The 13,326-nt window shown below is 37.8% G+C and overlaps 1 protein-coding gene across 1 annotated transcript; it reads left to right on the top strand.

Annotated features, from left to right (window-relative positions):
* The first annotated feature begins 4,230 nt into the window (after window positions 1-4,230).
* Window positions 4,231-12,004, top strand: MAGOHB (mago homolog B, exon junction complex subunit). Its single transcript, XM_032159615.2, has 5 exons — window positions 4,231-4,401; window positions 7,107-7,165; window positions 7,841-7,951; window positions 9,836-9,918; window positions 11,642-12,004. Exons 1-5 carry the CDS (start codon window positions 4,308-4,310, stop codon window positions 11,739-11,741), a joined length of 447 nt encoding a protein of 148 aa, XP_032015506.1. The 5' UTR covers window positions 4,231-4,307; the 3' UTR covers window positions 11,742-12,004.
* The last annotated feature ends 1,322 nt before the right edge of the window (window positions 12,005-13,326 follow it).

The raw sequence follows: 13,326 nt of genomic DNA, 5'->3' as shown, positions 1-13,326 counted from the left end.
GGGTTCACGCCATTCTCCTGCCTCAGCCTCCCGCGTAGGTGGGACTACAGGCGCCTGCCACCTCGCCCGGCTAATTTTTTGTATTTTTAGTAGAGACGGGGTTTCACCGTGTTAGCCAGGATGGTCTCGATCTCCTGACCTCGTGATCCGCCCGCCTCGGCCTCCCAAAGTGCTGGGATTACAGGCGTGAGCCACCGCGCCCGGCCTGCTTTATTGTTAAAAAAAATTCCAACACTTAGGAACAAAGCAAACACCCACCTAGATACAGTGTCTAAGGGAAACGTGGCAATGTCATTTAAAATAGAATAGTCTGAACCAGTAGTTCTTAAATTATGCTCATGGAGCACACTATGTTTTTTATGCCAGATTTAGGTATTCTGTTATTAAAATCAAATAATAGTAGTGGGGTTTTTTTTAGCATTTTAAAACAAAAAAGTAAGTTAATTAAGATTTCTTAATCTTAACTTTGTTGCAATAATTTTTTTTAATTTTGCTTTAACACTCTCATTGAAATAAATAAACAAGTAGCAAATACGGTGGAAGACTGGAAGATATCCTATTACCCTTAATTTGGCATACTGTGTTTACCCGTTTTGGGCAAAAGAATTAGAGATTATGCTATGTGTTTGAAGCTATAATATTGTCATATGCTGGAAAAAATTTTAGATTGACCAATCAAATCAAATATATCATGTCATGATAATCTTGAAGTAGCTCCAAGTGCTCGCCATATATGAACATATGTGATAACGAATGGTGTGGAAAGTTTGGTGTTTCTGCGTGATCGTGATTCTCTTATTTAAAAAGTTAATACCACTAAGTGGTAAAAAGACACGTAAGGCTAAAGTCCACAGGGAAGTCTATTATGGAAAAGAGAAGAGCAAGGTGGGTGGATGAATTAAAAATTAAAATACTACCTCATTCTGAGTATTTTTTAAAATTTAAACCACATTATGCACTTACTCTTGACTTACTACTCTGATCCATTTATTAATAACTGAATGAGATAGCCCTGACATCTTTTGTTCTGTAAATACAAAATCAAATGAATCAGACGTTATTCATAAATTAAAAACATGAGACTATAATATCTAGTGCTTATCACAATAAACATGGAACATGTCTCTGAAAATTGGAAGTCAGAATGGAAATAAAACCTTTATTTCTTACCTACTTCACTTTGTGCTTTGAAATTTACCGCTGTGTTAGCAAAGGTGGAAACAGTATTTTGGCTTCACTTAAGCAGCTCAAACATTTATTTTCATAAGTAAACTGTGTTGATATCAGTAAGTATGTCCTAATTTGGAGCCTACAACAAGCGATTTGAAAATGTTCACAATTTTTTTTTTTTTTTTTTTTTTTTTTTGCTATTTCTAGCCCAGCTAAACGTGTATGAAAAGATTCTAACTGTGCTGACCAACACAGTAGCTTCTAGCCACACGTGTTTATTTAAATGTTAATCTAAATTAATCACAATTAAGAATTCAGTTTGAAGTCACACTAGTCACATTTCAAGTGCTCAGCAGCCATACAGAAGAACATTTCCACATCACTGTTGTGTACCATCCAAGAATACAACACAACGCAAATGCTTTATCACTTTGTAATTCTTGCTTCAATACAAAAGGTTCAAATTTTGGCTTAAAATATAAAGAGTTAAGTAAATATAGTTTCATATTTTATCTTACAAACAGGTAGGATTATAGTCTTGAACCCCTATGTAATTTTTGGAGATCAAGACAGTAACTGGCCCACTTAACAAAGATGTTAATACTTTGTGCATTCTGCAACCTCTATTTGCATAGTTACACATTCTGGTATCCATAGTTCTACTTAGGTAAACATGAAGATGAACATTGGCACATGTGCCAAAAACCTGAAGGAGAGACATTAGGGAATCTAAGATATTGAATGAGGCTTTCCATATAATTCAACAAAATGGATTACAGCTGATATTTCCAGAGATACTACGGAATAGAGTGCTCAAATTTCTGTGAATCATTCTCGTGGTAAGTGTGGTGACCAACCCATCTCAGTTTGCCTGGGTGTTTCCAGGTATGGAAAGTCCCATTTCCCAGTAAACTCCACAGTCCGGGTCAAACTGGAATGGCTAGTCACCCTAGGGATAAAACATGGTGCTTCCTGTTTCTTACGTACTTTCCAAAATGGTGGCCTATTGTGGGGACTGATTTATTTTTCTATATTAATAGTTATATAACTACTAATATGGACTCAAGGAAACGTCGCCCAATTTGCCTTTTTAGTCATTCTACTTGAACCTTATGCTCTAGCTATACCAAATTTCTTAGTGTTCCCCAAACATGCATTTTCACACCACTGTCTTTGCTCGGGTCGTTTTCTGCCTGGAATGCTTTTTCATCCCACTGAACATACATAGAACTTACTTCTCAAGGTCCAATTGAAATACTTCCGTTGACAGGCCTTTTCCAATACTCTTTTTTCAAATTTCCCTACTCTGCAATAGAACGCTCTTGCTTCCTCTGCTGTACTACCAGCATGTTCTGCACACTATTTCTTTTTTTGGCGAAGTTTCACTCTTGTCACCCAGGCTGGAGTGCAACGGCGCGATCTCCGCCTCCCGGGTTCAAGCGATTCTCCTGCCTCAGCCTCCTGAGTAGCTAGGATTACAGGCATGTGCCACCAAACCTGGCGATTTTTTGTATTTTTAGTAAAGACAGGGTTTTGCCATGTTGGCCAGGCTGGTCTTGAACTCCTGACCTCGGGTGATTTGCCCCCTTTGGCCTCCCGCAAAGTGCTGGGATTACAGGCAGGGGCCACCGCGCCTGGCCACATATATTCTTTTTTTTTTTTTTTGAGACAGAGTTTCGCTCTTGTTGCCCAGGCTGGAGTGCAGTGGCACGATCTCAGCTCACCGCACTCTCTGCCTCCCGGGTTCAAGCGATTCTCCCGCCTCAGCCGCCAGCGTATCTGGTACTACAGGCACGCACCACCACGCCCAGCTAATTTTTTTGTATTTTTAGTAGAGACGGGGTTTCACCATGTTGGCCAGGATGGCACATATATTCTTAATTATAGCAATTGCTCCTCTGTGCTGATATTTGCCTTACATGTTTGCTTTCTTTTCTAGACTACCAGTGCAAACGGCTTTTTATTTCTAGTTTCAAACTGTCACATAGGAAATGTTTGTTAAAACTAATGTTTTATAAAATTTAAAACTTATTTTACATATTATCTCATTTGATCTCTCAAGAATTCTGTGAGCTTGGCAACGTAGATTGCTGTATATGCATTAGGCTGATGAACAAACAGGCTTAGAGATAGTCACCTGCCCAAGGTTAGGTAGCTGTTAAGTGTTGGGAATGAATCCCAGGTCTTCTTACCACCACTTTCTACTAGACATCACTGAAGGTTGTCAACCGATAGACAGGACTACTCTGTGTGTTAATAACAAAAGAGTGATCAATAATATTTAAAAAGCAGACTTTGTGTAAAAGTCTTTCCCTTACCTTAAAAACTACGCCACACTGGAGCATTCTTACATTCCCCCAATTTAATTCTATCTGGAGAGAAAGAATAACGGGCTAAACCATTATTGTATCTTAAGTCAAATTGCCAAAACTTCACAGGCTACTAAAAGTTAACCCTTATTGAATGAATTAAGAACCTTAGAAGTTCTGCTGTTAAAAAAGAGCACGGTGACTGTCAGGATTTTTCAGGTGTGGGGGTGTGTGTGTGTGTGTGTTTTAAGACTTCAGTTCTTTCCTGTGATGGATTCCTTTGACTTTGTCTCTATTATTATAGGCTTATAGGTCCCGGGTAACTACCAATCGTTATCCAAAAGGGAAAGCACCCTGTTAGAAATTAAGTAAGAAAAATGGTTTATATTCCCGGTCTGCCATTTCGATTCTAAGCTTTATCTTTATGTAGCTCACAGTTAAAGGGGGCACAGAGCCACACCCACCTCACAAACGCCGTGAGGATTGGGAGACCAGAAAAGTAAAAGCGACTTGCAAACCTTTAGCTCTAAGTCCATAAAAAAGACTATCATAGGCTCACATTTCTAATCTTTGCTAATATAATGTAATCTTTATTTTGAAAATAATGTGCCTCCATTCCTAGTGAAGCGAAAGTCACGGCGCTGCGACCCTCCCGTCAGCGCCTCCGGGACTCTCACGCGATACTCAGCTTTCACGCTTTAGTCTAGCGCTGCACGGCAGGCGGAAGAGAAGCGCCTGTGGTGACGCACTTATTCCGCGCGATGACGTCACTGCAAGGCGCCGGGGGACACGTTGGCTGCGTTTTCGGCGGGCTTCTCGGGGACAAAAATGGCTATGGCTAGCGATTTCTACCTGCGCTACTACGTAGGGCACAAGGGCAAGTTTGGGCACGAGTTTCTGGAGTTCGAATTTCGGCCGGACGGTGAGAAGAGGTCCACGGCACGCGGTGCTGGGAAAGGGGAGCGAGACCGAGAGGCCGGGTGGTGTGGAGGGTACAGGGGGCGGAGGCCACTGCTTCCCTCGAAGGAAATAGGAGCTTAAGAATAGAGGAGGCATAAGTTGGTTTTATAAATGAAAGAGAATTAATTGCAATAAATTAAAGCTAATCCTGTAACAAACTGAAAAGTTGAACCTACAGTAATCAGAATTCTGTAACAGTGCACCAGAAGGGACTCTGTAGATTGTCGCCCTGATTAAAAATGCTAGCACTTCTTTGAAAACACCCCCACCAGCGGGTGGTCCAATGGATGAATAAAATCTTGTGGTGACCAGTACCTTTTCTTCATTCAGCCTGTGTGTTTTCTTTGACGGGGAGGAGCCCGACGTGTTAACAAATGAGAATAATAATATGTTTTAGGTGTTTACGTGTAATTGTTCACGATAGGACGCACGAAGAGTACCAAAAAAGAGGGGAGAGGTAAAGTTCCACAGGAAGGAGTCAGGAAAATCTTCCTAGAGAACGACACTCTTGAGATGAGTCTGGAAATGGGAGACTTGGCCTTTGAGAGAAAAAAACAGACTTCCAGAGCAGTATGAGCAGATGAGGTGAAACTGCTACCCAAGTAGTGTGCAACAATTCGTTTTCTGACAGCGCTATCCTTACAGAATGTTACATTGATCTTGCCTACCTGCAACAAGAAAGTTCATTTGGATATATATTTTTTGGGTTTTTTTGAATGCACGTTTTGTGCTGGACAACAAGCAAATACAAAATTTGAAGGTACACTAATGAGTAAGACAAATTTAACTGAAGGAGATTTGTCTTGGTGGGAGACACATTTAACTGTAAAGCAGTATGCATATTAAGTCCTATAAGCAGGCTTTGGACAATGTTCTGTGAGAGCAAGAATAAAAAATTAGAGAAGGAACGTATATTAGGAAAGAAGAGTATCAAGCATTTCAGGCAGAACTCACGTTAACTACAGTACTGCAATTATTATTATTATTATTTTGAAACAAGGTCTCACTCTGTCACCCAGATCTGAGTGCAGTGGCACGATCTCAGCTCACTGCAACCTCCGCCTCCCTAGTGCAAGTGATCCCTCACCTCAGCCTCCTGAGGTGCTGGGAATACAGGCCCGTGCCACCTCGTCCTGCTAATTTTTAAATTTAATTTAATTTAATTTTATGTTATTTTTTGTAGAGATGGGTTTCCCCATGTTGCCCAGGCTGGCCTCAAACCCCTGAGGTCAAGGGATCCACCCGCGTCAGCCGCCCACACTCCTGGGATTACAAGCCTGAGCCACCGGGCCAGCCCTGCAATTGTTTAGAAACTTTAATCACTGTATTTAACCTTACTCTCCCCATAAATTCACTAAATTTACCTGAATCCATCTATTCTTTATGTAGTAGCATTTTCAGTTCCTCTGCCTGTGAACACTATCAAGCTTGTCCCTATCGCTTTTAGCAGGTCACATGAATTAAGTACCTGAATATTATCAGGGAAGTTTTATGCTAGAACAGTGGTTCTAATCAGTGTATCTGCCACTACACTGTTCCACATACTTCCATGGGTAATATTGAGCCTCCCGAGGACTGGCATTTCTTTTCCTTCTTTTTTCTTTTTTGAGACGGAGTCTTGCTCTGTCGTCCAGGCCGCAGTGCAGTGGTGCGATCTCGGCTCACTGCAGCCTCTGCCTCCTGGATTGAAGCGATTCTCCTGCTTCAGCCTCCCGAGTAGCTTGGATTGCAGGCATGTGCCACCACGCCCGGCTAATTTTTCGTATTTTTAGTTGAGACGGGATTTCTCCATGTTGGCCAGCTGGTCTCAAACTGCTGACCTCAGGTGATCCACCCATCTCAGTCTCCGAAATTGCTGGGATTACAGGCGTGAGCCACTGCGCCTGGCGCCAAGCCATCGAAGACTGGTATTTCTATCATTTTAGAGTACCTGCTGCACATTATAGCTGTGCCTGGGCAAATGACTAGCCATAAGGGGAAGCATACATCAGAATACAAAAATCATGATGGATTAAAATTAAATATAAACTAACAAACTCATCAACTTTGATCCAGAAGCATCCTTTGTATGCTACTTAGTCACAATTCTAAAATATCTGCATTATAATTGTATGCATACATTTGAAGGAAAAAAATTTTTTAAAGAACATTTTGGTGTAGTGGGGAAAGCCTGAGTATTGAAATAAAGTAGATCTAGGTCTGAATCTTGTGTGACCCTGGTTAAATTACTTAACTTTGTTTTCTCTCCTATAAATAGGTGAGAGAATAAAACCCGATTTTTAGGGTTGTTTTACAGATTAGATTAAATGCTCTGGGTGAGGCACTTAGCACCAATACGGACATATAGCAAACTTGAAAGGAATGTTAGTGCCTTTTGCAGATTCTCTTTCTAGTTCATGATGTAACTTAAAAAAATAGGCCTTAAAAATGACCCAATATATATTGTAGGCATGGGCTATTTAAATATTTGGCTAACTTCAACTTCAGCAAACGTGACCAGCAAACATTTATTGTCTACATGTCTAGCAATGATTTTACACAAGGAGGGAGGAAATATTAATAAAAGTAGTAGTATAAAATGGTCTTTACCTTCAAAATTGTATATGATGTTGTTAATTTTTTTAGCAGCTTTTGCTATTATAAATTGATTTTTTCCACTTCCCACAGGAAAGCTTAGATATGCCAACAACAGCAATTACAAAAATGATGTCATGATCAGAAAAGAGGTAAGTGCTATTTGAATGTCTTTTTTTTTTTTTTTTTTTTTTGCATTTAGCCTGTTTTCTTCAAGTCTGTGTTGAATTTAAAACACTTCATCTAAGGCTATATTGTAAAGAAGAAGGCAATTTATAGATTGAAAAGAGTTTCCGTTTAAATTAGATACAATGGTTGCATCCATAGGAATGAGAAAGTTCAGAGAACTAACCTTGATGTGAACTACACTTGCATTTATTGATTTATTGATTTAGAGACAGAGTCTCGCTCTGTTACCCAAGCTGGAGTGCAGTGGCTTGATCTCAGCTCACTGCAACCTCTGCCTCCCAGGCTCAAGCAATGCTCCTGCTTCAGTGTACTTTTATTTATTATAGTTCACCTTATAGATCTTGTGATGACACAAGTTAACCACTTGTGGGTATTTGGATCTCAGTGTTGCAAAGGCAGAATACAGTGTTTCAAAGATGGGTAATGACGAGAAGAGGGAAAAAGTGTATGTGAAAGGAAAGGGCAAGAGATGAAGAAAAGTAATATAACAAGGATGATTCTGTCTCCTCTACTTTTGGAATCAATTAAATTTTTCTATATTCCTCTATTTGAATATTCAGGGTTTGTAACTCATTTCTTTCTGAGTTGAGGGGTAACATAGGTAGGCATTATCACATTTTATTGTGATTAATTTTTAGGCTTATGTGCACAAGAGTGTAATGGAAGAACTGAAGAGAATTATTGATGACAGTGAAATTACAAAAGAAGATGATGCTTTGTGGCCTCCCCCTGATAGGGTTGGCCGACAGGTTTGTATTTAGTGATTCTTTAAGTGCATAAATATTAAAAATTGATAATACTATTATGTTTCCCCTTATTTATTTGGAATGAGTCTAAGTTGATTCTTTGGCTTTCTATTTAATAGGCACCTGGTAAATTCTCTTTAATTTTATCTCTTAGTTCCGTTTTTCTAAGCTACCTCCTAGTAGTGAAGGAGTCAGTGCATAGCTCTAAATTTAGACATCTTTCTCTGTAGTCACCCCAGCCAGCGTTAGGATGTTTTCACAGTGCGGTGTTATGAATAATTTCTGTTGTGTGTTAATCACTTTTATTAAGAATATGACTATGTAAAATTTACTTTCGCCAAATCATAACTTTTAAAATTCTTATTTGCATCTCTATACCCTAGAGAGAGACTTGATTGGTGGTTTCTTTGTTAAAACTGATGATTGCATTTGCTTCTCATATTCCTTTAGAATAATTGATGTTTCTCAAAAGGCTTCTGAAGAACTCTGAAGGCCTAATTTCACTCTGTAAAAAGAAAGTTTGGTTTCTGAATTGGGTCTTTTCAACTCTTGGAGAAATGAGATACAACCCCTGGAAGAAGAAACATTTAATTTCACTTTTGTATATCCCTGAGGATTGTACTTTATATCACCTTCTTTGAATAGAAGAAAATGTGGAGAAATCTAACACATGCTGACACTCTGTAGGAGTAGCTTAACTCTTCTGTTTAAAGAAACATTTAGAAAAGCAAAGGTAATAGTTAACAGTATTTATTTTAAGCATCGTATCACTTTTAAAAAGTAAATTTAGGCCTCAGTTTGTTTTATGCAGATATACATATGTACTAAAAAGCAAACCACAGCAGCTAACCTTTTATATCATTTAGACTCAGGGAGAGCCTGGTATTTTATCTACTCGCTTAAGGATGCGTTCATGGGTTTTGGTTAGTGGGGAAGAGTAGGCATGCTTCAGAAATTGCCTTTTGTATCAAGTCAAAGGTTTTATGGCTGTTAGAGCATCTTAGCTAATTCTCCATTTCGTGTGTGTCATAAACTGCATAATTAGGCTTCTGGTTAAATAAATAGCTAGGATTGTCTTCAATAGTGTCTGTTAACTTGAAAATTCGTTACAGATATATAGCTTTTTAATTATTGGTTTTAGGCCTGCAGATAAACAATATAGGGAAAATCTATACAGTAATTACAGCACACTAGGAACATCTACATTATGTTGTATTTTTTTTTTACTAGTTCTTAATTTTGGTTATTTTGTGGAGTATTAGTTTTGAAGTCTTACAGTCTTGAGATCAGATATAAGTACCATCATTGTTAGTGGTTATAAATATCAACAAGTGTTTTCCTCTGCTTTATGAGTTTTGGATTACACATTTGTTAAATAAGTTAATAAGGTTATTTTCAAGATTACAGAGAGTATAAAGTCCCTAGCACTAGGGCCTGACATATAGTAGGTGCTAAATTGGTGGTGGTTATTAATATTATTCATTTTATTTGTAGAATCTCCCAGAAAGAAAAAATGTGTATTTATCATATTAAAAATGGCCTTATACTCCTATCATTTTTACAACATGTGCTTCAAAGTGTTGTCTTTAGTTTTTATTGACATTGTAAGAAATATTTCTTTGTCACTTTGTTTCATAGTGTCTTCTTTATGTCTCTGGAAAGCAATTGTTTATTGGTCCTAAACTTGGGGGTAGTGCTTGTGAGCAGTTTTTATTTTAAGGATATAGTTTATATCTAATAAACCACGTTTCTTCCCCCCACGCCCCCACTCCCTCTGTTGGCTGCTAGAAAACTTGCAATTAAAATTGGGATCTGTTTGTAGCAAGAATACAGATACCTCTGGGATAGATTTTTATATTAACTACATTTTTCTGCTATATTTTTTAGGAGCTTGAAATTGTAATTGGAGATGAGCACATATCTTTTACCACATCAAAAATAGGTTCTCTTATTGATGTAAATCAGTCAAAGTAAGTATGTTAAAGCATTTTGGCTAAGTTGTCATTATTACAGAGGCTCATTTTAGAACTATAGTCAGTTTGTTAGCCAAGATAATTTCAGTGGCATCCTATCAGTTTATTATGCAGATGTAATTCTGATTTTTATGTCATTAAAGGCTTATTATCTTGTCTCTCAGTAGAAATTAGCAGAGTATTTCATTGATTGTCCAAAAAATTTTAATCCAACAGATGTATATAATAATGCCCAAGTTGTATTAGCTATTTTGTATAAAAATGTGGATATAGTATCAGATAATTCAGACAAAAGAAATCCTTATTGGATTATATCAGCCTCATTAGGCCTGTATCATCTCACTTTCCTCCTTGGGCTCAGTACTTGGGAAAAAGATAGAAAAAATCCAGTATGGCCTAAGTATCCTTTAGCTACCGATGTCTTCCCAAGATCTGTCTCTCCTCTGCCGCAGGGTTTTGTAGCACATCCCATTTTCTTGGTCTGATCCTAGCCACTTATTTTTGTTTGTGCCCATTCCCCTCAAAGTGTCCCCATAGTGCTCTTACTTTTTTCTGTCACCCTAAATTGTAATAACCTATTTGTCTGCTTTACTGGTTTGAATGTAAGCTCCATGAGAACCTTGCTGTATCCAAAAAGTTAGCATAGTGCCCTGCACATAATAGACGCTTTCAATAATTATTTGTTAGAGGAAAAGAGAAAGGAATGAATGCATAATAACTATTGGACACAAAAATCTGTGTTCACAAAGACCATCCAAATGCTTTTAAACTATCAAATTTCTTTTCCTACATTTGGTAAGGATGTGGCATTGATACCCTGTTGGGATTATAAATTGGTAGTGGTTTTTGGAAAGCAATTTGGTAATATGCATCAAAAACTGTTGACATTTTTCATTCACCTTTGGCCTAGTTTCATTTCTGAGCATCTCTTCTATGGAACTATTCCTAAATATTGGAAAAGCTTTATTATGCATGAAGATGCTTATTGAAGTATTATTTATAATAGGAAATTAACCCCAGTGTCTAACAAGGAGATAATTATTAAATTAATTAAAAATTACTAGGGAATTTTTTTTTTTTTTTTTTTTGAGACGGAGTTTTGCTCTGTCGCCCAGGCTGGAGTGCAGTGGCGCGATCTCGGCTCACTGGAAGCTCTGCCTCCTGGGTTCACGCCATCATCCTGCCTCAGCCTCCCAAGTAGCTGGGACTACAGGTGCCCGCCACCACACCTGGCTAATTTTTGTATTTTTAGTAGAGATGGGGTTTCACCGTGTTAGCCAGGATGGTCTCGATCTCCTGACCTCATGATCCGCCCGCCTCGGCCTCCCAAAGTGCTGGGATTACAGGCTTGAGCCACTGTGCCTGGCCCCTTTAGTTATTAAAAAATAGAGAAACATCAAAATGTTTATAGTTATTCTGTGAAATGGTGGCATTACAGTATTATTTTTTCTGCCTTATTAGACATTTTTATGATGCAGTATTACATTCATAAGGAGATGAACTCTTTAAATACTAAAATGAATACTGATGAAGAAACTATTTTTTTCTTATAGAAAAGATATTCATTGTATGTTCATTTTAGTTGTCAGCAAAATCTTTCCTTTCTCCTAAATTTTGTTAACTTAATTGTTACAAGATTTTGATTTTGTTTTGTTTTAGGAATTTAAAGAATTGTTGTATCCTAGGAAGAAAAAGTAACTTTTACCTTTTTAAATTTTAGGGATCCTGAAGGCCTTCGAGTATTTTACTATTTGGTACAAGACTTGAAATGTTTAGTTTTCAGTCTTATTGGATTACACTTCAAGATTAAACCAATTTAAATTGGATGCATTCAAGCTGTTTGTATATTTAATTAAGGGATGGGAGGGGTTATTTGTCATTTACAATATTGGGGTTTTTATGAATGTGAAGCAAACAAAAAAAAATTTGTATGTAAACTGAAAATAAGAAAATACATTAGCAAGCTTAATGGTTATCCTTACTTGAGTCCTCATGGGTTGGACAGTACCCACACACATTAAATTCTGTAAATAAAAGCCACCTTTTGTTAAAAATTTGCTCTAATAAAACATACCAAATCCTGGTTGCAGAGTAGTTTTTTGTTTTTCCCAGGAGGCTGTGTCTCTAATTCACTTTAGAGATAATAAGAAATTGTTCTGGTAGATATATCCTGTGACAGAAGATACTTTAGGTGGAAATATGTAGCCACTTCCCACCCATGAAAGGCAAGTGTAGATCTTCCCTTATTTCCTTCATACATGATTGGATTTAATTTTGGGGGCTTACACAAGTTCTAGTTTTTTTTACAGTTATCAAACCCCTCAGGGATTATTCACATTTAAATATTTTCGATTATAAGCGGTGAGGTCCTAAAGTGTTACAGGAGTAAAGTCTACGCCATGTTAGGCATATCTTTGATTATGTCCTTGTTCCTTATTTCACAATGTATTTGGTGTGTAGGGGAGGGGGGAGAACTAAATGAGTTTTCAGCTTTATAAATTATTAAACATTTAGACAAACGCACGTATGAATGTACATAAATATGTTTAACTCCTGTTGACCATGGGTGTCACTTAAGTTTCCCAGTTCCTTTCAACCTCTTTCTGAATAGATTTCCTCTTTCATTACTTTTAGTAACCATGTCCCTTGTTTCCTTTTATTCTCCCATCTGAACCCCCACTCTTAAGAAGTTGTGTTATTCCAGTAGTTACAATCCATTTGCCCTAGGAACAAGTTAGCACTGAATTTTGGGTGGAATAATTAGTTTCTGAAGGCTTGCCAGGACTTCTGAGCAGCTGGGCTCTAGAGTTGGGCTGTCCAATAACTTTTTTGCAATAACGGAAATGTTCTATGTTCAGTCCAATAGGGTAGCCACTGGCCAAATGAGGCCTAGTGATTACTTGAGGTGTGCCTCGTATAACTGAATTTATGGTGCTATTTAAACAATTTTTTTCTAATGTGAAAAGGATAAAACATACAAAACTCTTGAGAACTATAAAGTGAACACCTATATGCCAACCTAGATTCTATACTTAACATCTTTTTTACTGTAATATCTCTATTATAATAAATCTTGGTTTTTCACTTAAATGGTGTAATTGGTGCCAGTAAACTATGTTTTTTTTGTAGTGCTATTTAATTTTGATTAAATTTAGATAGCCAGATGTGTCTAGTGGCTACCCTTTGGACAGTATAGCTCTAGAGCATGGCTTGGTAACCTGTTTGCCATGGAGCACTAGATGGTCCTTTTCACTGTTCAAAATACATGCCCATTGTCTTCAGGTTTGCCATGGAAAGTCAGATGATTTCCACTTCATTATGCAAGTACACTATCATCTTCAGGTCTTTTGTATGTAAAATGTTTCTGTTCCAGTTGTAGACCTTGATGATTGTGCAGTACGAAAT

Source organism: Hylobates moloch, unplaced genomic scaffold, assembly GCF_009828535.3.
Source record: "Hylobates moloch isolate HMO894 unplaced genomic scaffold, HMol_V3 SCAFFOLD_8, whole genome shotgun sequence".
In the NCBI taxonomy this organism is placed as follows: Eukaryota; Metazoa; Chordata; class Mammalia; order Primates; family Hylobatidae; genus Hylobates; species Hylobates moloch.
The sequence above is the reverse complement of the archived record's forward strand: the minus strand, read 5'-3'. Positions and strand labels throughout refer to the sequence as shown.

Excerpts from the sequence above, each read along its gene's own strand:
- MAGOHB (XM_032159615.2), top strand. The coding sequence starts at position 4,308 with ATGGCTATGGCTAGCGATTTCTACCTGCGCTACTACGTAGGGCACAAG. Across the intron at positions 7,166-7,840 it reads ATGTCATGATCAGAAAAGAG|GCTTATGTGCACAAGAGTGT; the intron begins GTAAGTGCTATT and ends ATTAATTTTTAG. Across the intron at positions 7,952-9,835 it reads CTGATAGGGTTGGCCGACAG|GAGCTTGAAATTGTAATTGG; the intron begins GTTTGTATTTAG and ends TATATTTTTTAG.